We start from the raw sequence: 20,495 nt of genomic DNA on the forward strand, positions 1-20,495 counted from the left end.
AATTATATAAAGAACAAGTTATATAAGCGGCTAAGTAAGAATCTGTTTATAAGGTAAGAAGTAACTTATATATAGTATAAAGTCCTCTTTTACTCTTCTTTTCTCCTTAGCTTAGAATTTAATTTAATTAGTATCTGTTATAAACGCCTACCTAGTAGGATTCTTGTAACGCCTGTTATAAAAACTAGCTACAGATTATTCTACAACTCTTGGCTAAGACTCGATCATTAAAGAACGTCTGCCTACAGGTGCTTATTACAAGCAGACTAGAGATTCTAATCCGCTACAGTTTCTGCTATATTCCTAGCGCTAAGCATCGCGACTTTATCCTACATGACATAGAAGCGGCTATTGTAGACCATGATATATGAATTTTGCCGTCGTCCTAGTTATTATACTTGAGGCAAATAAAGAAATTAAGCAACCCTGCAACAGTAACCAAATAGACCCGTCTTAATTCCTGGCCTTGACTTTAGGCTACTTTCATCATTAGGAAAGACACCCTGGTGGATCCTACGATCTAAAACCCCTCAAGAATAATAAAAGCACCGCCTCCTAGCAGCTCATCTTTGTGACCTAGTCAGCCAGCGATCGTTTAACAATTCCCTGGCCGTCTTTCGCTTCTCTGGTTCCCACTGCAACATCGACTTAATAAAGTTCAGAAATAGCTCTTTATCCTTCCCGTTAAGATTCTCCTCCGCAGCCTCAAGACTACTAGACGGCAAAAGCGGTAGGCGTTCTGGCTCATTCTCGTCTGGTTCAAGCCATTTACCATCTCCATCAAACCATTCTGCAGATCTCTTGCCCCGTTTGATGAGCTCTAGTGGTGGTGGTCCGAGAACGGAAATCAGTTCTGTAAGATGAGCACGAGTTGTGTAGCGGCCTCGTTTCGGATCTTGCCCACTAAAGAGATGCTTACCCTCAAAGATATCCCAGATCTACAGCCAAGTCAGGAAAAGGGAGTTCCATGAACCTATCTTTGCGTGGGAAAGGGCCACTTACCATGGCGCCAACATTCCAAATATCAGCGCTATAACTCCATGGGAGATGAAGCATCACTTCTGGACACCTGTAAACATCGGGGTAGGCGTCATCATCATTGAGTTTTGTCCCATATACCGCATTCCCGAAGTCGCAAAGTACTGGCTCTCCAATAGACTCTGGCATATCTAGAGTCCGGGAAACATATATTTCTCGATCCATCGCTTTCTTGCGCGGTGAGGGTTGAGCAATCTCGGCTTCCTCAGAGGCAGCAAGAATAGAGGTATCTTCAATAAGATGGAGAATGTTATCGGATTTGATGTCTAAGTCAAATAAAATCAGCAGACATTCTAGCATAAAAACCAGGAGTAAATTAACCTGTGTGGATCAACTTCCGATCTGTGTGAAGATAGTCTAGAGCCAGTAAAAGGCGTTGGAGGTTTACTCGAAGCAGATCTTCTGTAAGTCTATCTCGACCACTCCGTTCGAGGAGTGTCCTTATACTGTCCCAGAGTGGTTCGTGTACTAGGCATGGGTGTTTGCTACCGCGATTCATCAACTCAAATGAATCAAGGGCAGTGCGCACGTAGCGATAGCCAAGTCTTGATTTGTTTCCTTGGCTAATGTGCTTATAAATGGCAATTTCATCGGTATCCTGGCCATCATTTGTAAATATTTTGACGGCAACGTGACGGTGGGCACTGATTTGAACTTAGCTTCATCTTATGTTAGGGGATAATATCGCTGACTGTAAATCCCGTGCAAGCCACACCGTTGACGAGTTTCCAAACCCCAGCTTTCCAACGATTTGATATCGCGAGGAAAGAACATCCCCAATCCGCGCTGGGTAATATCGCTCAATTCCGAAGTTTTCTTCTTCAACCTTTTCTGATGGGTTGATAAGAGGGAATTTCACATTCGGGTATTGCCGTGGTGGAGAGGGTGCCCGTTTGACGGCACTTTTGGCCCACTTCAGGAGTCCAGCCATGAGTGAGATGTGCTTGACGATCTTGCGGATATTTCAGTGTACCTTAGATTTAGATTTGATGGTCTACAGGAAGGAAGTAGTCAAGGGGCCGAAGGTGGGAATGTATTGATGGAGTAAGGAATTGAAAGAGGTTGGGTACACGTGCAACAGTTGGTCCGAGCGTGCAAATACATACCTGTGTCATCCGCTCAAGGTGAGATTCGAGCGACAGCGAGGTATACGACAAGGAGGTCAAGAAGATGTCGAACAGGAGTAACGGTACCTAGATCAGTGCAGAATACAAGCGAGATAGGTACTACTGCTGACCGCCTACATTTACGGCTCAACGCATTAGGTGAGGGGAGCTCGTATAGCAAAAAGGGGGGTGGGGAGGGCTCGCATAACAATTAGGGGTGCTCGTGTATCATGACTGCCTAAGGTAGACAGAATGTAGGATCACCTACCTATCAGGTAAACGGGCCGTTCTAGTGGACCCCGCCTAATTCCAGGTGCAGTAAACAGTGATCGTTACTCTCACGCCCTGTTACAGGGATAAACTCACTTTGATCCACTTGAGTTTGCTCTGTTATCAACGCCGCCTCTCTCATGATATAATCATCCCATTGTTTAACATCTATTAAGATAAAAACGATGGTGGGTGACAGCGGCTGAAGACCACCCGCGCTGTGTCTATACCATATCAGGATAACACCTCGAGATCTTATGGTTTCAGCGGCCCTTTCTATATTGTTGGCGTTCCCTTCAGCTGGATACTTCAATGCACCCAAGATGTAGTTTGTAAACATCATCTCTAAGTGGAGACACCATCAATATGGCCAACCAGGAGTGAACGGTTCCCAGGTAAGCCAGAGGCTCATTGTCTAATGTGAGAGTTCTCGAGCACAGATTACAGGCCTGTTGATGAAGCCACAAAGGATGCAGGATTTTGATTCCTAAATACAATATTAATTGGGATTCAAGGAGCGATGGCATCCTTGAAAGGAGTCAGTCTGTCCCACGAGAAGCTGACTACATGGATTCTTGGGTTGCACTCTGCCGGATTTAAGGGGTAACTCCAACTTAACCCGTCTTAAGTCCACATACTTCGTAACGCCGGTGGCGTTGAGGTTCTGAACGCTTATATAAATCTTGTCTGATCGAGTCGGATCTTGCTTGGTTCACAAAGGCATCTCGCATATCCGAGGATAATCCAATAAAGCTCCCCTGAAACGAGCTCCTGAGATTCAAAATCACCAACATGTCTACATTTACTATGCCCCAGAGGCCGCTTGTATGGCTCATCACAGGCTGCTCTTCGGGTTTTGGTCTTACCCTTGCCCGCGCAGTCCAGTCACACGGGCACATCCTGATCGCAACTTCGCGAAACCCTTCCCGCACCCCTGACCTCGTCGCTGAGGTCGAGACCAAAGGAGGGAAGTGGCTCAAGATGGACGTGGACGACGTTAACTGCGCGCAGATTATTGAGGACCTCGAGGCGTCAGGCAATCGAGTCGACGTCCTGGTCAACAATGCAGGGTTTTCTATTCACGCCTGCGTTGAGCAATTCACGGAAGAGGAAGTACGACGCCAGATGGAGTCGCTGTATTTTGGCCCTTTCAGATTGATTAGGGCGGCGGTACCACATATGCGCAAGCAAAGATTCGGCATCGTGGTGAATATGAGCAGTGGGGCGGGTCTAGAAGGGAGGGAGAGTATGGGTGCTTATGCCCCAGCCAAGGCCGCGCTCGATGGTAAGTGTCTGTTTCCTGACCACGAAAGCTTTTTGGAGCTGAACAATAGCCAGGCATGTCCAAGGTTCTGGCAAAGGAAGTAGCCCCGTTTAACGTCCGTGTCTTGATTGTCTCGCTCGGGGGCTTTAACACCAACATGGTCAACTCCATCACCGTCGGCAAGAATCCTATGCCAGAAGACTACAAAGGATCTGTTGCTGATCAGACCATCCACTATATGGCCAGCGGGAAATTCGACCCTGACGGTGATAAGGAGAAGGCCATTAAGGCACTCTACGAGGTCGTGATGGGTGAGGGGGTCGGAGCTGGACACGAAGGCGAGAGATTCCTGCCTCTAGGCAGGGACCTGGCTGCGAGAGTCAAGCAATTGCAAGATCAGTACGCTCATAGCATGGAGGTCTTCGGAGACATCTGTAACAACGTGTACAGAGATAGGTGATGCGGAGAGCTAGCGTAGGTCTCTCTCCTATCATGGTGATGCACTCAAGAGGAGAAATAAAAAGCAGATAGGTTAAAAAGTTCATATTCCGAGCCATCAACCTACAAGTTCAGGACCTCGCTTTCAAAGGGCGTTACTAAGGTAGTTGTTTAGAGTAGGTACATAAGCAATTATGGAAGTCTTCCTTGCACATTTATCCTTGAACTGCCAGCTTAGTAATAACGACGCTCGTGAAGCCCCGGAATTAGACTATGCTATCTAGAAAGGACCCCTATGGGGGTATATCTGGGGTTACATAGCCGCTTGCCTAGCTTAGTTACCCTTTATGTACTTAGCCACATAGATATAGATAGATGATACCTCTTTCTGTGGTAGACGTACCAATTGACTTTACAGGAATCCTATAATATGAGAATGCCGCTTGCCCTTTCCGCTTCGTATCTAGGGGCGCATGCTCTTAGGGATTGGCTTTTCGAGGGTTACGCGTCGTTGCATGTTATACTCTATTATACTACTTTTATACAGATACTCTTTGCCAAACGTTATTGCCCGTTCTTGTTCTGCACAGTGCGAATTCATTCAGTATTGATCCACACGTTCTGTCGCAACCGCCGTTGCTTTGCAGAGGACATATCTCAATATCGTTTAGATCCTCTGTAGAATCATGGAGACAATAACATAATTTGACTGCAAGGTTCCCAGCAAACTAACCTTACTTGGAAACTGTGATCAAGGGCCCTTCTCTTTGTTTCTAGAGACAACCACTCAATGAGTTCTCCTTGACAGTTCCAGACGACCTTATATTGTAATGAGTGCCCTAGTCACTGAAATTGTCCCCTTCTCAAGCATTTATCAGCGTCAATTTCTGTTTGCATTGCTTCTGTTGCAAGGATGGTAAACCCTTGGATCCCTTCGGCTCTTCTCTTCCTTCCGCATCTCCACAGATGTCAAGGTACCCCGCGGCCAGTACCTTAGTATTTGTATTTATTTACTGATGTCATGTCTCCAACCCCTGGCGCAGTCTTAGTCCTCGACAGAGACAGAATTAAATGGTGGAGCCCATGCCCTGACTCCGGAAACGGCTACGAAATTTGTACACGAATCCGGTGAAGGGTCTCGGGGATGTCCCCTTACTCGGGCCAACTACCGGGACTTTTCTCCTTAAAACGTGGAATCTGCAACCCCGGAGTCACGGACATTGTAATTTCAAGTATTGGCGCTTTATGGTTGGCGGGAGCAACAACCATGCGGCCTAATTGTACAACGGCCATCGGGTAACGGCAATTATAATGCCCCTACCACAAACCTGTAGATCCATCGAGTGGACAAAGTCATAATCTGATTCATCTGCTTCCTCATTTACAGTGTTGTCAGTCACAGATATGATCACTTTCATCCTCGAAAAAGGTACGCTATACAGATCGGATTACTAGTTAAGCCTGAAAATCGCTACAATCGAAAATCAACTATTACACGCTGACACTATCCTTCTATTCTGGCCCAGGCAGGCTTCCCGTGCCAAAGAGCTCAGCTTTGATCCTGCTATCATCTACACCATAATTCTTTAGCGCGCGCCTCATATCCTCCATAAAACCATCTGGGCCACAAATATAGTATTCCGTGGTTTTGTCATCTAGGAACAGATCCTTCTGCCTCTCCACCTTGGCCAAGTCCAAACGGCCTTGGTGGTGGTAGTCCACGTTGTGGACGTCAGTTTCGGACGGCTTACTAATGAAGATGGTCTCATGAATATTGGTGTGACTCTCACAGACTTCGCGCACATGTGCGGCGAAGGCCTGAGCCGACACACTCCTCGCAGAATGTATCCATGAAATTGGTCTCGGAGACCCCTGAGCCACAAGGGAGTTGAGCATCGACAACATTGGTGTGAGACCCACGCCGCCGGAGATAAGGACCACAGGTGATGTGCTTGTCTTGTCTTCAAGATCGAGAAAGAACTCGCCCCGAGGAGCCGAAACTTGTATTATGTCTCCTTGGTTCTTCAAGCGGTGTAGAACGGTTGATACGTATCCCGGATGAGCGCGTGATTGAGGTTCGGATAAGTCAAGACCGTCTTCTCGTTTTGTACTGATGCGATAGTAGTCTGCTCGCGGCGCCTCGCTCAGCGAATACTGCCTGGCTTGCATATGCTTCAGTTCTGGTATATCAACTCTGACAGAGATATACTGTCCTGGCTTGAACAGAGGCAGTGGCTGTCCATCGACAGGTTCGAGGTAGAAAGAGGTTATGTCGTCCGCTTCCTTGACTTTCTTTTTGATGACAAAGTCGCGCCAGTCGGTCCAATCCGGTCTCATAGTGTATAGCTCCTTTTCTCGGCCAGCCATAAGATTCGCCAACTGTGTGTAGGCCGCAGTCCAAGCATCAAGCACGTCTGGGGTCAAAGCCGAACCAAGAACAGAGCCCATCGCAGCTAGGAGGTACCTGCCCACAATATCATAATGCTCCGGGCGAACAAACAGCGAGGCGTGTCTCTGGCACATAAGCTCAACTGCGGGGCCAAGCACAGCGAGATTATCAATGTTGGCAGCGTACGCGTACAAAGCAGCAGCCAACGCCCGTGGCTGATGGCCATTGTCTTGATTTGTTCGACTGAAGATGTTGTAAAGCACAGGGTTTTCTTTCAGCATAGTGCTGTAAAAGGAGGTCGTGATAGCGTTGCCATGCTCAGCGAGAACAGGGACTGTTGACTTGATGATTTGAACTTGTTCAACAGAAAGCGGCATCGTGTAGGTTTCTTCTTTCTTGTCTATGTGAGTTCTAAAAGCACGTCGTGGGAGTTGGGAAGCTTATCTCTATGTAAATGTTGCCTCCAGAATTCCGCTTGAAAAAAAACATACGATGTTCAGATAATATCAACAAGAGCATCTCCGCGCCACCTCCAAGGAAATGTTGGTCCCAAATCACTGCGACCTATCATCGTGAAAACTTTGAAAGGACAAATAGATCTCCGATCCATCTCCTAGGAGATGTTTTGATTATTGATCCCGTCGAGGCGTGGCAGTCGATGGCAGTGCGAGTTATCCAATCAAGGAGGGGTTATTACGATAGCCTCCCGTTAATTCCCGTGGGGGGGAGTCGGCTATGTGTGCACGTGAATGTAGGCCAGGGTTGTAGTCTCTCTCTGTCACGCCACCACAGCGCCTGTTACGATTAATCGTACATGCTGTCAGTGTAGGGGGGCCAGCCATGTGATCTTTTTTAGCGTAGCCGCGGGCAAGTTCTAGCCTCACTATCGCTAAGGTAAGGTAAATATAAGCGAACGCCCTAGGATAAGTAAGGGTTAGTCTTGATTAAAAATACAGCTTAAATACGTCACGCAGCTGTCGATACCCGAGAACCGAGGTATTTGGATTGACAAAACTTTGTCTTCTCAATGCAACCACTTGTCGACCGGAACTCCACGCTTAGAACAGAAACACAACCACAACCACTATCCTACTTGTCAGAAGCTTACGTTTCGTGGTTCATGGCTCCGAGTTCATTGCAAAGTCATTTCTGGAGTAGTGTCTCTGAGTGAGTTACCCGCAGGTTCCGGGACAGGTCCTCCTCAAGCAACCAGCAATTCCTCGAGTTTGTCCGTCAGCAGTCTTGCGAAAATAGGTTTTTCTTCTAATCATTTACCGCCAATCATTCCTACCCCTTCAAATAGCTCATTTGCGATGCGGATCGAACCCTCAATTCTGCCTTACAATTGGTAGCATTTCAGAAGAATCACAATAGCTTTATCCGGTCTGTATGTTCCCTGTCCTTCCTTGAAAAGCTCTCGTATCTTTGTCGTTGAACAACACGAGGTGAGTATCTGCTCTGCTTCCTGGTACCGTTCCTGACGAACAAGTACCTGCGACAAGCAGACTCTTCCGAGTAGGGTGCCGGCATGATTTTCGCGATTTCTTTCGGCAATTGGGAGAGTCTGCGTAATATGTTTCTGCTTCGTCCGTTTGATTTAGAGCAATCTTGATTTGGGCCAGGTTTGCAACGGATAGTAAAGTGTATAGCTGCTCCTTAACCGAATTTTTTTCCGATGCTCTTCGAGAACATATACCATCATGGCATGGGCAGAATTCAGAAGTTCACCCCCGACCTCCATATATGTCAGAGCGAGATTTTCATGGCACCCAGCGTACGCAAATGCATTGGATCAAGTACCCTTTTCATTCCGGTCATGGAAGAAGTACCTGGACATCACCTTGTCAAGGTTGTCCTAAGCAGTGAGCGTGTCTTCATGATCTACACCTAGTATCTCTGTCATCCTTTGGATGGCCTTTTCATGCAATTCTCGTACCTCCGTAAATCGACTTTGCTGGGTACAATTCGACCCCAACGTGTCCATTACCTTGAGCGTCTTGGGGTGATCGGGGATTCATTAGCATTTCAAGCGGATTATTTTGAGAAGACTTCCGTGGGCCAGACTTTCGAAATCAAGTTACTCGGCAAGGTTGGGTATTTTACCAAAGATCCCAAGAATCTCGAGGCGATGCTATCGACTCGATTTGAAGGTGAGAGCCTAGCTGGAATATTGATTGGTAGTTTCCACAGGATTTCTAATTGTATATTTCATGTGCTGTCTAGATTGGGGTCTTGGATCACGACGTCCCGGTCTTTTCCCCATGATCGGAGAGAGCATTTTTACTCAGGAATCAGGATGGGCAGACTTGGAAACATTCTCGAGAGCTACTGTGTCCCCAGTTTGTGCGAATACAATACCAAGATGTGAAGTCTTTGATGGGCCTGTCAATGGCCTACTAGCCTGGTCTCTCCTCCTCTAATGGCGTGACTGGCGTTGTCGATTTACAACCATTCTTCTTTCGCTTTACACGGGCCACCACAACCTCGCTCATCTTTGGCGAACCTTCCGCCGGCCTTAATCGAGCAGATCATGAAATCTTCGAAGAGAATTTTGACTATCGTTCGCTCATTTCTGCTATGCGGTTGCGCCTTGCCGATAGGTGCTGGTTATATAGTCCTCTATATGCCTCGATATCAGTGCTCCCCTATATATATAGAGCTATAGTTACACTCTTTCACTTTAGTCAAGTCAGTCACCCTCTGTTGAATCCCTCCATTGTGGCAGAATAACAAGAGAATAAGGGTTGTATGTGACAGTTAGATTAGTTCCTGGATTAACACCAAGTTTGGACTTGGTAATTTCTTGGCATCTCTATTAATCTTCGTAACATCGAGACAGTCACGCTCCTCGGTTTCAATCCTTGCCGTCCCCTTTCCACAATAATGCCTGAATCCCCCAATAGCATCCTGCCATGGGCAGAATCGTACCTTCGTAACATCGTATCTTCGTAACTTCGTATCTTCGTACCTTCGTATCTTCGTACCTTCGTGAAATATACCCATACGCCTGCCAACTCCCGCTAAATAAGCACAGCAAAATCTAGGCCATCAATATTCCCGCTCAGTCACTAAGCTCAATTATCTCATCAGAATTCGTCGATATCCTTTCCTTTTCGTCAGGCAACTCCTCTTTAACACGCTTAGAAGAACGTGAGAGAGCCGAAGTATTGATCTGCCCCTCACTCATCCTCTCTCGCTTCACAACACTGGGAGCGGGTCTAGCTCTTGAACTAGAGCCGCCAGCGGGTGCAAGAGCAGAGCCATCACCGTATTCAGGAGCAGCTTCAGACCTTGGGGTGATATCGAGTGCCCTACGGATCGTTGTCAACGCCTCTTGTGTTTTCTGCAGATGGGCTGATAGCGCTTGGTTTCTGCCATTAGCTTCTTGCAACTGCTGTTCAAACTGCTGACGATTGGCTTCGATATTGGCCAGTGCATCTCGGAGTCGCTGCTCCATGGTCTGGAGTTGCTGTCGTTGGGCTTCATTTTCTGCCTAAGTTGATATACTAGTTAGCACCGTTTTAATGCTGCAAAATCGAATAAGCATTTACCTGTAGCCGGGACAGATCCCGTCGAGTCTCTTCTGTGACAGAGATGTTGTTCCTATTAGCAACATCCCTTCCCTCCCTGGGTAGACGATTTTGAGGGACACGAGTGTCCATTTCAATGTCCATGTCAGTGGCACCACCGTCATCGTCACTGCGGTCAGTATAGTCATCGTCACCATCACTGTCCCCATCACTGTCCCCATCACTGTCCCCATCACTGTCCCCATCACTGTCCCCATCACTGTCCCCATCACTGTCCCCATCACTGTCCCCATCACTGTCCCCATCACTGTCCCCAGTAGGAGCGCCTTCATTTCCACTAGCAGCGATGGGGCTAGAATCGTCATATAGGTCGTCGTGTGGGTCATTCAAAACGCGACTGACATATTCCTCATGCTTTATCGTCGCAGGTGATGGACGGGTGGGCAAATTAAGACTTCGCTCTGCGGAGATACTAGTAGGAGATCTCGGGCGTACGGCTGGTGGAGGGCAGCCAAAGAACGCCTGAGGGGTCGTACGAGCCACCATGGGGAAATATTCTGCTCGATGGTCCAAGTTCCGAAATGTTACGTTAGAATCTTTGCGTGGCACGAGCTGTTCCGGGCAGCCACATCCCGAGACGAACTGGCGGACCTCTCTAGGAGAATCCGAATCCACATTCGAGAATAGTATATCGTCAGATAGACCTATTACTTCATTAGCCAGGTCAGGATATAGGGTCTCTCGAGAGTTTACCATCACATCGCAAAAGCTCATGTCTCTTCTCCGAACATGTTGACTGAAGATGTAGGACTACTCCGAATTGTGGCTCTAAGCCATAGAGTCTAGAAACCCTGTCCCCATCTAAATCTGTCCACGTCACTTTAAGTTCCCCTGGCTCAGCTGTTGAGACTTTGACCAAGCGTGGCATCTGATCAAGGTTCTCCCGGACTGTCACACGCAAAGAATCCTCTGGCCTTGTCAAAGACTGTGATTTTGAGTCCACCCTACGCCCACTGCCTTTCTTTAGTTCTGTGAGAAGCAGGTCATAGAGGTGCGTGACAACATGGTTGCAGGAGAAGCTCTCAACGTTGATGCCCTTCTTAGTAGCCGACGTAAAAAGAGAACAGGGTGTGCTTCTGTGGCTTGAACGGAAATCAAGCCACTTCTCGTGGATGAGGAGGTCTGACTCGTCTAGGAGCAAATCAAGTCCTTCTTCGGTTCCACATTTGAACCTTAACGTTAGTCCACTTGTTCCCGGATCAAGATCTAACATGGCCCTTAAGGATCTTTTGACTTGGGCGGCATAGACACTATCCTCTTTGACGTAATCTGGGGCGTTTTTCAACAAGTGGTCTTGCTGTTCCTGAGGAGTGTGAACAAGCCTATATTTTCTGAGTGGGGCCCACACAGGATCTGCTAGCCGTACAGGCTCCTTTTTCAGGCTCTTCTGAATGATTTCGATATCGATATCAGAATCATTCCCCCCATAATAGAAACACTTGCGCTCAGGGTCTTGGTCAAGGTAAAATTGCCATATCCTTAACGCCGTTCGTCTCGGAATGTGTTCTTTTGCAAGAGAGACGTCGGCCCACGCATAATGAATGTCTTGCAACATCTCAATGTATTTAGGGAGGATTTCTTGCTCCGTCTCAATTGCGAAGTCCCAGATTCTTGCTAGAAGATGAGCCTCTTGCCACGCGCTTCCTAGCCTTTCACGGTCTCGATTGATCTTTCCTGTCAAAAAGTCGTAACCAAACTTAAACAAAGCCCCCTCGTTGTCCTTGCGTGGGAGGAGAAGGCCTTTTAGGAAAATCTTGTTTTTAAAACTCTCGTCTAAGATCAGACTACCACAGTATGTCTTAATCATCCGTGAAGGAGAGTCAAGGTCGATTGACACCTTCTTCCATTCAAGAAAGTCTTCCTTCTTGATTTTCTCCGACTTTCCGTGGACATTGCCAATCTTGACGCTCACATCTTCCCATATGTTCGCCTTTCGTTCTCTTGGCAAATTCCTGTCGACTTTCTTTTGATACGCGTCCTTCTGATTCTGAAGCTCAGAAACTGTGATATCAGAGAACCAACAGTACAACTGTTTTCTATTAGTTCCCCCCCAACGAAAGTTCCAATAGAACCCCGAAGCTGCGATATTGACAGCGTATCCGGTACGAAGCATTACCAATGTTGCCAGCTTAAAACCTTCTCCATGGCCACCTGCCAAGTGGTCCTTGTTGGCTTTTGTGCTAAAGCCTAGCGCAAGGCTGCTAGGAGTCAGGATAGCACCAAAATTGGCAAATTCAATGACCCCAGAACGTTCCGAGTATTCAATGAAGCCCAGCATCTGGTCTTTGTTGGGGTGGTGGGCCTCGGTGACATATATGCCGCTAGTAGTATCAAAGCCTTTGTGGATATGTTTGAGTCCCACTGCCTGAAGACCGAACGACTCGATAATGGCGTCCTTCCTAGTAGGGTGTTAGAGTTGTCACGAATGTCAGGAGATACGCTTACCAATTTTGGTATATTTCCCTAAACCCATCACTCTCACCCCATCGACGGACATAATCAACGGTCAGGCCCATACCAATACTCTTGCCAGGTCGCAGAGTCTCCCGATCTTCATCCATGAGGGCTCGCGTGCCTTGCTTGTGACTCGGTTGGTTCAGCGCCATTTCGTCTGCAGGGACCAGGAGAACGGGAGTGATCCGTAATCAGATCGAGCGTCGCGGTGGGATATGTAGGCACAGTAATGGGTTCATATGCGGTAGCGAGTCTGTAGATTGACAGAAGAATTCGGGGGCTGTGAAGTGTGATAGATTTACCTGGCGGCTTCGTGAGAGACGACGTTGCGTTGTGCGTGAAGCAGAGAGAATCTGTGAATGGAATCGACAGGGGACGCCTCTCGCCTATCACGATCAGCTACGGTGATCGAAAAACAAACCCAGATCCTCTGTTGTATCGAATCGTCGAGTAGATGATTCAGGACGCCGTCGATTGTTGCGGACATGTACTGTGCATCCTGCGTTGCCGGCGAGCAGTGCCGTTCGACCTTAGAGATTTACCACCATTATTGTCGCTGCCTCGAAAAAGAAAGCTTTGAGCACATCCTCGTTGAACCCTGATCAGAATGTCAAATCTCAACGTGTACAGAATTGAGCGCGCTGCACGGCAAGACGGCTGGGACAGCGATCCTTGGAATCCTCTCATAGGTATATAATGTTTTATGATATGCGCGTCAGCCACCAGCTCACGTGTGATATCACCAACACCGCCCTCATATCCCTCGCCCAGAACTCTTCTTACCACTCCTCTACCTACTCTAATCCAAGGCACAGTTCACGATACAGAAGAACTGCGGAGGACATCACTCAATTGCCATGGCGCGAACCATCTTCACCACCATCACGCCGCTCCCGGCGAACATCTCGCGCGAAACCGTCCTGGCGACGCTGCACGACCACCTCGAGATGATCGACCTCTCGCCATCGCACGAGTCGCGACATATGATCAAGCCGCCGCCCGAAGCCACGCCCGAGGAATACCACTGCCAATGGTACTCGATCACCGACAAAGTCGCATACCTCCCCGCGGGCATGTACAGCGGCAGGGTCTCGTTCAAGGCCTGCTTCCACGACCTCGCGATGGGACTACAAACACACGTCTACGCGCCCATGGGGCTGGATATCAAGGAGAAGTGGACGCTGGAGGGGAATCTGCCCCACGAGCCGGTGCAGCCCGCGGAGCTGGGCATTGGCGCCCCGATCTCTGGCCTGTATCTGCGCGAGGACGTCGAGATGAAGTGCAACTTTCTCATGACGCGCTTCGTCAAGAAGACGCTGAAGGAGAGCCTGGCCACCCTTGTCGCCCGCTTGGTCGTCAAGACCCAGCTGGAGGAAGCGGCCGAGCGCAACAGACGCCTCACGCACAACGCGATGAACGCGATGCAATCATTCTCCCCGCCTATCTCCCCGCCATTGTCGCCGCCACTGTCGCCGCCACTGTCGCTGCAGTCTCCGTTCTCAAGTCCGCCGCATACCGCAACGTTGAATATGGAATCGCAGCCGAAGTGGGCACAGGATCAGGCATTGGCTGCCCCGGGACAACAGATGGGCTTTCTGCCCACCAACGCGCAGTACGATCCTGCGCACTATGGACATGTTACGGTAAACGAGAGGGGTGCGGATCAAAAGCCTCAAGGGGGTGGGATTGCGGAACTCCCATAAGCGTGAGTATGGCCATGGTCGGTTTATACTATACCAAGCTTGAACCAGAGCAACATGGGAGAACAAGCCATGCATGAAACGCCTGGGCTTGATTAATGAGATAACGAGTGATGATAATGAATTATGACTGGCGAGATATGAACGGGAAGCCAAAAGGAACTTCTCCTTTGGGGGTTTCAGGTAAATGGATGAAGCGGGTTGGAAGCACGGTAGGAATGTTATTGCGTTGTTTGTGTTGCTGATATGGCGCTCATTGTTGGTTGGTAGGTATGTCGATATGAGGCAACGAGCCGGTTGGTGTTTTGGGGCGTTTCTGAGATACCATGAGCGGGCACACACGGTCAATGGAATAAGTTACGTCCCTAAACACGGCAGACCTTCCTCCCCTGTGCTTGTTTCAGCGAATTGATATTGATACGAGTAGCAAATCCTTAATCCTGCCTAGCCTTTCTCTCACCAACGATCGCTGCACCAACTGCTGGCTGGGGGCTCTCACGTGATCTGGGGAAGGCAGCGTGAAGCTCCCCCTTTTTGGAGATCGACGTCGACATTGGCCTAGATTTCTTCAACTCGGCAACTCAGCACCCAATGAACGAGACTATTCAATGCGCAGAGCCTCGATTGTGAAACACCGTGAGAGTCAGAATCTCCATCTCTGCCCCGGTCCTGTCAGCTTGAAGGATGTCAAGGATCGACTACGCGGCGCGGCGCAGCTCTTCCTTCGGCTGCTGATGGATCGCTCACCCTCGCTCACCCTCGCTGACAGTCTTATTCGAGCACTCCAGGAATTGCTCGCGAGGCTTTGAAAAGAGAGAGGATTCCCCATCTGCGAAATCCATTTCATCCGTCAGAAATCCATAATAACGATGTCGACGCAGGCGCGCTCGGTGATCGTTCTAGGAATATATGAGGGTCGAGCGCCCGGTCCTGTTGTTGACTCTGTTAAAGATTCTGCAATCCTTCAAAGACATGATCTTGTTTTTGTTGTGACCATGACCAAGGTCTCGTGGTCCTGTGTCGAAATCTCCTGCTGCATACCCAACTGCACAGCGCCGTGTTTCCACCCCAAGATCTCGCATGTCATATCACACGGCCTGCCTTCTCCCCTCTCGCCCTTCTCCCCCGTCTCATCATGTACCTCTCGTCCCGCCAACAAGTCTGGAGATCTGCCGCCGTCGTCTTGCTGTGGGAAGGTGCACAAGCACTTCCTATATTCGATCGTGTTGCCGACTTCATCGAACACCGACGACTCGAGCACAAGATCCGCGCTCCAGTCCCCGGAGAGAACGACCCCGTCATCAGCCTCTACGCCTTATACCGCGCCCATAGTCACCCCGACGACGCCTCCGGAACGTCCCAGCTTGCGGGCTCGCAGGAACACTTTGACCAAGCTGAAGATTCCCGAGTCTCCACCGCTCTCCTCACCGCTGCCAGTTCCACAAGCACAAGTACAATCCCCTCAAGTACAATTCCCACCAGTGCGGCCCCCGTCCCGGAACCACAACAACAGGAGCGCGGGCCCCAGTTTGTATCCCGATATGTTCCTGCCGATGCCTTCGCAAATGCAAACCGGGAGCGGGAGCAGACAAGTGAGCCCTCTATCCACGACCTATTCGCCGTTTATGAACCGGGACTTCCTAGCCATGAGTCCCATAAGTCCGCTCGTGCCCTCCAACAACCCCTCACCTATCATGGGGGCCGCATAACCATGTCTCCGCTCCCATTCTCTACACCCCAGCCGCCGTCCTTCCCCAAACTGCAAGCCCACCACAAGACGCAGCAGGGTCGGTTGCCAAAGAATCGGCTTGGGAACGCGCAGTTGCCGCAGAACGATACACATAACCCCGAGACTGCATCGCCATCTCCACCGATCACCCTCTCACACCGGACCTGCAAATCTCTAGTAGCCACCGAACGCGCCCGTCTAACCCAAGACCTCGCATCGCGCCTCCCCAACTCCCCACTCTTCCGCATCCAAGAAATCATCGCCTTCATCACACACGATATCAAATACCACGTAACCCTCAAGCTACACGTCTCGTCCTCGCTCCCAGGGTACAGATTCCGCGCTTTACTTGCGTGAATAGGTAGTCAGTGTCAAGAAAACGCTCACGCAAAAGAGATATAAACGGCGCCGGGTTCGGGACCGTCGAGATTGGGGGGGGGGGTTTGGTGTTCGAGGGTGTAAGCATCCTTGAGGAATGGAATGTGTTCTTCTTGAGATATGAATGGGTTCTGAGTTTCGTTTATCCGTATTCGAATTTTCTTTTTTCTTTTTCTTTTTGATTGATTGATTGATTGAATTGCTAGGGAATGGAAAACTGGGCGTAAGGTAGGTAGGTGTATATATAGATAGATAGGTATATACCCAACATCGGTGTTTGGGATTCAGGAAAAGAAAAGGGGGGAGTTTCTTTCGCTTTGACTACCTATATAGGTAGACATTTCCTGTATATCAACCAAGGCTTTATCTATCCAGGCTTCTTTGCTTCAGCAATCTAACACGGGTTTTATCATCATCAGCTACCTCATATAAGGTATCATAGGGATAGCCATATTCATTGTTCACGGGCTACTTTCAATATAGCCTGAAATCATATATCAGAGACCTACCTATCTACGGAGTATCGATCCCCCGCAATACCACTGCTGTATCACGCAGCGCTCAATTCCTCGATCCTCCTCTCAATCTCCGGTACCTGCTTGAGCTGCAACATCAAGTCCTCCCGCTCATCCTCCAGCTTCAGTCTCCGATCGGCATCCAGCTTCGTGTAGATATACTTGCCCTGGCCATCAAATTGCAAGATCTTGTTATGATACTTCCACAGACTCCGGCGGTGAGAGACCGTCATTAGCGTAATGCCAAGAGCTTTGGCCTGCTCGTACATGACCTTTTCCATCTCCAACGTGACTGAGGATGTACATTCGTCGAGGATGGCGTATTTGGGTCGGTTGTAGAAGAGCCGTGCCATGGCGACGCGTTGCTGGAGGCCACCGGAAAGGACGTCGCGCCACTCGGCTTCCGCGTCCCAGCCCTCGGGGAATGAGGAGACGAGGTGGTCGAGGTCAAGGATGCGGAGGATGGAGAGCAGATCGGCATCGGTGATGCCTTTGCTGCGCATGGTGAGGAGGGAGTCGGGATAGATGATCTGCTGTCGGAGCGAGCCGGCGCTCAGATAAGGGCGTTGCGGGACATAGAAGACCTGTGAGAGCGGCGGTTTGCGGACTGTGCCGCCATATACGGGCCACAAGCCGCCCAAAATCCGGAAGAGGGAGGATTTGCCGCAGCCGTTGGGGCCGACTACCAACACGTGATCTCCACTCTTCATTGAGAATGTGAGCGCCTTTACGAGGACGCTGCCACCAGGTGTGATGATGGGTCTGTGACTGTTAGCAGTGGAGTTGGGTTCAGGAATTTGGGAACCTACACATCAATAAACTCAATGTCCTCGCTCTCAATGACTGTCCCACGACCACTCATCAGTTCCAGCTGCTCGGCCGAGCTTTCATCTGAGACGAGGGTCTTCTCGAAACGCCCTGCCTTGATATCATCCATTACGTCTAGCAATGTCGCAACTCGTGACGTATAGCCAGCTAATTCTGTTATCTCCTTGTAAGAGAACATAACCCGTCCGAAAGCGTCGGAGCTCGAAAGCAGCAGCCGTCGGTTGGTCACAAAACTTTCTGTCCGGTCTCCCATTGTTGCTGCGGTAGCTCCTGGGATCTTGAAGAAGACGGGTACACTGCAGAGAATTAGACCCAAAGCGCCCCATACATATTTGATTATAAAGTCCTCCATGACGCCGTGTGTGAAACGCCGCCGCAGAATATCTGTAAGAAGCGTCAGTACTAGAGGGGATCTCTGAAGCATCAGGGCGCGTACAATTTACATGCTTGATAAGCGTAAAGTACCCTTTATCCAATGTATCCTTCTCAGCCTCATGGCCATTATATAAAGCAATCTCCTCGCTGTAATCTATTAATCTTGAATGTTCGAATCGGAACTCGCCCTCTAATCTAGCCTCGTCCGCCACATATTTTCCAAACGGAGGGGTTAGTGCGCGCATGACATTCGCCGATAATTGAACAAGTAATGACATGAAAAATAACCCTGCAAAAGGTCAGCATCCCTGATCCTCGAACTCGATTTTCGAGCAGCGGTCATAGTCCAATGACGTACCTTCACCCCCAACGCTTTTAGATAGCGAGTAATTATATATTGACATGTCCAGTGTTGGCTTTGCCAGGTTCCCATATAGCTCCGCCAGACTGTTGGAAAACTTCGACACGTCCACAGTAATTAGCTGGTCGGCGTTCTTTATTCGGTCATCAAGCGCTGAGAGGGAGTAGAAAGTCATGTTCGAAAGGTATTTGTCGTGTATGTAATCAGTTAACCGCGTGCGGTACTGGAGCGAGAGTTTGCACTGATGATATGAGAGCTATATAGTCATTAGCAAGGGCGGATCAAGCATCCAGGACCATGGAAGCTATACCATAGAATTTGTGAAGGTCGCAGGCACGGCAATGAGCATCCACCATACGATGCCGATTAAGAAGTCCTTCCCCTTCCCTCTCACCAGACTTGAAACCAGTGCGCCATCCATTGCAGCAACCTTCAAACTGATCAGGGTCCGGACCACCAGGAAAATGCTATGGCTGATCAACAACCGTAACTCCTTGCTCTTCCATCCCGGTATGCAAATCCTCAGTAGCCGGAACAAGTTCTTGAAAAATTCCCTATTCAGCTCCACCTTCTGCCTCTTTGTAGCTTCGCCATGGCCAAGCGTGGTCGCAGCCCGCTGTCTTGCAGCTGCTTGGCGTGCTGCGGCTGCTTTCTGCTCCGAGATGGCAGAGCGTATGCGGTTGAGAAGGGCGAAAAAGAGGGTCAGGTAGACGCATCGAGAAATCTTGGTTCGGTGCTTGAGATAGAAGGTCGTGAGCTCTGATATTATGCTTTTGAGGGTTCGATCAGGGGGAATGATGCTGAGTTTCGACTGTGCAGCCATGTTCCCGATCCCTGCGGAGCTCTCTTTGGAATGCGGAGAGATTGTGGGGAAGCTGTCAATTGTCACCGCGATGCGGGGCGATTCGAGGGCCTCATGGGAGATGTCTCGACAGTTTGTCTACAAGACGGCAGGTCAATCTGGTAAAGAAAAGTTTCCGGAAAGCAAGGTGCTCATCGAGGATGTCGTCGTTGTTCGTTCGTTGTTGAAACATAATCGAGAGTCTTGGATTCCCATCGAGTTGACCATCTCAGCCTCCTCGGCAATAACCGTCGCTTTCATGTGCTTCGAGACATGGTGCACGTGATCTCGATCACAACAGACTGTTGAGTTACTACCTACCTACTTATCCTTTGCTATATTTTCTTCTAATCATCAAGGCCTCTGACATCTGAATCACTGTGGTATGCGCCTTGAAGAAAAGGACAAACCCCAAGCCTTGCTTCGATAGCAGACACGCATTTCCATGACCGAGGTATGGAGGTACTCGCTCTGCCCATATTGGTAGTATATGGAACCGTCACCTTGTCAGTTAGACGGTCATCTGGGGTATTTGCCAAGTCATGGATTTGCAAAGTAAGACTTCAAGTTGCTGAGCGCTGTCAAGTTGAATCCTCCCATCCATCCTCTGTCTGCTATGCGCCCCCCCACCAAAAAGAAACCAACCTCTTCTCTCTCAGACTCTCACACTCTCCCGGAGAATAATAGTCAAGTCGTAATCGCGCCCACATCCTCTATATACCGCTCTTAACCCCACAGGGCTTTTGAAGTCGATGTGGTATCCTAATACAGGTACATAGTGACGAGAAACCGTACCTCTCCCGCATGTTCGAGTGAAAAGACAGCGGCTGCAAGTTCATTTGCTCTTCTTCCTGTAGACTAATGGACTTCATGGGGTTGAATCAACTCGCAGTTGACAACATCGTGTGTACGGAGCTGGACGAAGGATCCGAGCCAGAAGCAGAAGTAGAACTAGCTGTGGCTGTAGCCGTAGAGGACCCTCCAGCAACCTCAACTTGATGCCCGTGATGCACTGCTGTATGCTCCTCCACATGCGGTTCCGAGTTGTGCTGTGCGGGCTGCTCTATTTGTTGATAAAGCTTCTCTGAATCTTCTGTCTCCTTCCCCTTCCCCTTTTCCCTATGTTCTGCTTCATCCATCGCAGTATCACCCTCCAGATCGACATGTCTCTCTTCTACCCATTCGTCCTGGAACTGATCACCCACCTGGCCCACATCAG

General features: G+C 49.2%; 8 protein-coding genes across 8 annotated transcripts; 4 read left to right on the forward strand and 4 right to left on the reverse strand.

Annotated features, from left to right (window-relative positions):
* Window positions 1-563: 563 nt before the first annotated feature.
* On the reverse strand, window positions 564-1,969 carry M430DRAFT_111173 (hypothetical protein; the record flags this gene model as incomplete). The annotated part of the gene is made up of 4 exons (XM_024861417.1): window positions 564-938; window positions 1,003-1,304; window positions 1,360-1,682; window positions 1,731-1,969. 4 exons carry the CDS (start codon window positions 1,967-1,969, stop codon window positions 564-566), a joined length of 1,239 nt encoding a protein of 412 aa, XP_024716376.1.
* A 1,252-nt stretch (window positions 1,970-3,221) lies between these two features.
* On the forward strand, window positions 3,222-4,138 carry M430DRAFT_70322 (hypothetical protein; the record flags this gene model as incomplete). The annotated part of the gene is made up of 2 exons (XM_024869486.1): window positions 3,222-3,699; window positions 3,753-4,138. The coding sequence occupies 2 exons, from the start codon at window positions 3,222-3,224 to the stop codon at window positions 4,136-4,138; spliced, it is 864 nt and encodes a 287-aa protein (XP_024716377.1).
* Window positions 4,139-5,628: 1,490 nt separating this feature from the next.
* Window positions 5,629-6,927, reverse strand: M430DRAFT_62189 (hypothetical protein; the record flags this gene model as incomplete). The annotated part of the gene is made up of 1 exon (XM_024868969.1): window positions 5,629-6,927. Exon 1 carries the CDS (start codon window positions 6,880-6,882, stop codon window positions 5,629-5,631), a length of 1,254 nt encoding a protein of 417 aa, XP_024716378.1. The 5' UTR covers window positions 6,883-6,927.
* A 1,499-nt stretch (window positions 6,928-8,426) lies between these two features.
* M430DRAFT_23348 (hypothetical protein) lies at window positions 8,427-8,925 on the forward strand (the record flags this gene model as incomplete). The annotated part of the gene is made up of 2 exons (XM_024864885.1): window positions 8,427-8,655; window positions 8,729-8,925. 2 exons carry the CDS (start codon window positions 8,427-8,429, stop codon window positions 8,923-8,925), a joined length of 426 nt encoding a protein of 141 aa, XP_024716379.1.
* Window positions 8,926-9,244: 319 nt separating this feature from the next.
* On the reverse strand, window positions 9,245-12,924 carry M430DRAFT_148457 (hypothetical protein). Its single transcript, XM_024863122.1, has 5 exons — window positions 12,541-12,924; window positions 10,789-12,494; window positions 10,277-10,739; window positions 10,057-10,228; window positions 9,245-9,998 (listed from the first exon to the last, which is right to left on the reverse strand). Exons 1-5 carry the CDS (start codon window positions 12,699-12,701, stop codon window positions 9,567-9,569), a joined length of 2,934 nt encoding a protein of 977 aa, XP_024716380.1. The 5' UTR covers window positions 12,702-12,924; the 3' UTR covers window positions 9,245-9,566.
* A 386-nt stretch (window positions 12,925-13,310) lies between these two features.
* On the forward strand, window positions 13,311-14,011 carry M430DRAFT_129777 (hypothetical protein; the record flags this gene model as incomplete). Its single annotated transcript, XM_024862111.1, has 1 exon — window positions 13,311-14,011. A coding segment is annotated over exon 1 (603 nt), but the record flags the coding sequence as incomplete, so codon positions are not given.
* A 1,373-nt stretch (window positions 14,012-15,384) lies between these two features.
* On the forward strand, window positions 15,385-16,335 carry M430DRAFT_31777 (hypothetical protein; the record flags this gene model as incomplete). The annotated part of the gene is made up of 1 exon (XM_024866057.1): window positions 15,385-16,335. One exon carries the CDS (start codon window positions 15,385-15,387, stop codon window positions 16,333-16,335), a length of 951 nt encoding a protein of 316 aa, XP_024716382.1.
* Window positions 16,336-16,408: 73 nt separating this feature from the next.
* On the reverse strand, window positions 16,409-19,467 carry M430DRAFT_129779 (hypothetical protein). Its single transcript, XM_024862112.1, has 5 exons — window positions 18,746-19,467; window positions 18,433-18,691; window positions 18,136-18,363; window positions 17,681-18,083; window positions 16,409-17,633 (listed from the first exon to the last, which is right to left on the reverse strand). The coding sequence occupies exons 1-5, from the start codon at window positions 19,256-19,258 to the stop codon at window positions 16,907-16,909; spliced, it is 2,130 nt and encodes a 709-aa protein (XP_024716383.1). The 5' UTR covers window positions 19,259-19,467; the 3' UTR covers window positions 16,409-16,906.
* Window positions 19,468-20,495: the final 1,028 nt, after the last annotated feature.

Source organism: Amorphotheca resinae, assembly GCF_003019875.1.
Source record: "Amorphotheca resinae ATCC 22711 unplaced genomic scaffold M430scaffold_15, whole genome shotgun sequence".
In the NCBI taxonomy this organism is placed as follows: domain Eukaryota; kingdom Fungi; phylum Ascomycota; class Leotiomycetes; order Helotiales; family Amorphothecaceae; genus Amorphotheca; species Amorphotheca resinae.

What these genes read in the sequence shown, in the direction of transcription:
- M430DRAFT_148457 (XM_024863122.1), bottom strand. Translation starts at nt 12,701, where the DNA reads ATGGCGCTGAACCAACCGAGTCACAAGCAAGGCACGCGAGCCCTCATG. An exon ending in AGTGATGGGGACAGTGATGG is followed by an intron (nt 10,229 to 10,276) that starts GGACAGTGATGG and finishes GGACAGTGATGG; the next exon opens with TGACGATGACTATACTGACC. An exon ending in GGGATCTGTCCCGGCTACAG is followed by an intron (nt 9,999 to 10,056) that starts GTAAATGCTTAT and finishes ATATCAACTTAG; the next exon opens with GCAGAAAATGAAGCCCAACG.
- M430DRAFT_129779 (XM_024862112.1), bottom strand. Translation starts at nt 19,258, where the DNA reads ATGGCTGCACAGTCGAAACTCAGCATCATTCCCCCTGATCGAACCCTC. An exon ending in CGACCTTCACAAATTCTATG is followed by an intron (nt 18,692 to 18,745) that starts GTATAGCTTCCA and finishes ATGACTATATAG; the next exon opens with CTCTCATATCATCAGTGCAA. An exon ending in TAAAAGCGTTGGGGGTGAAG is followed by an intron (nt 18,364 to 18,432) that starts GTACGTCATTGG and finishes GACCTTTTGCAG; the next exon opens with GGTTATTTTTCATGTCATTA.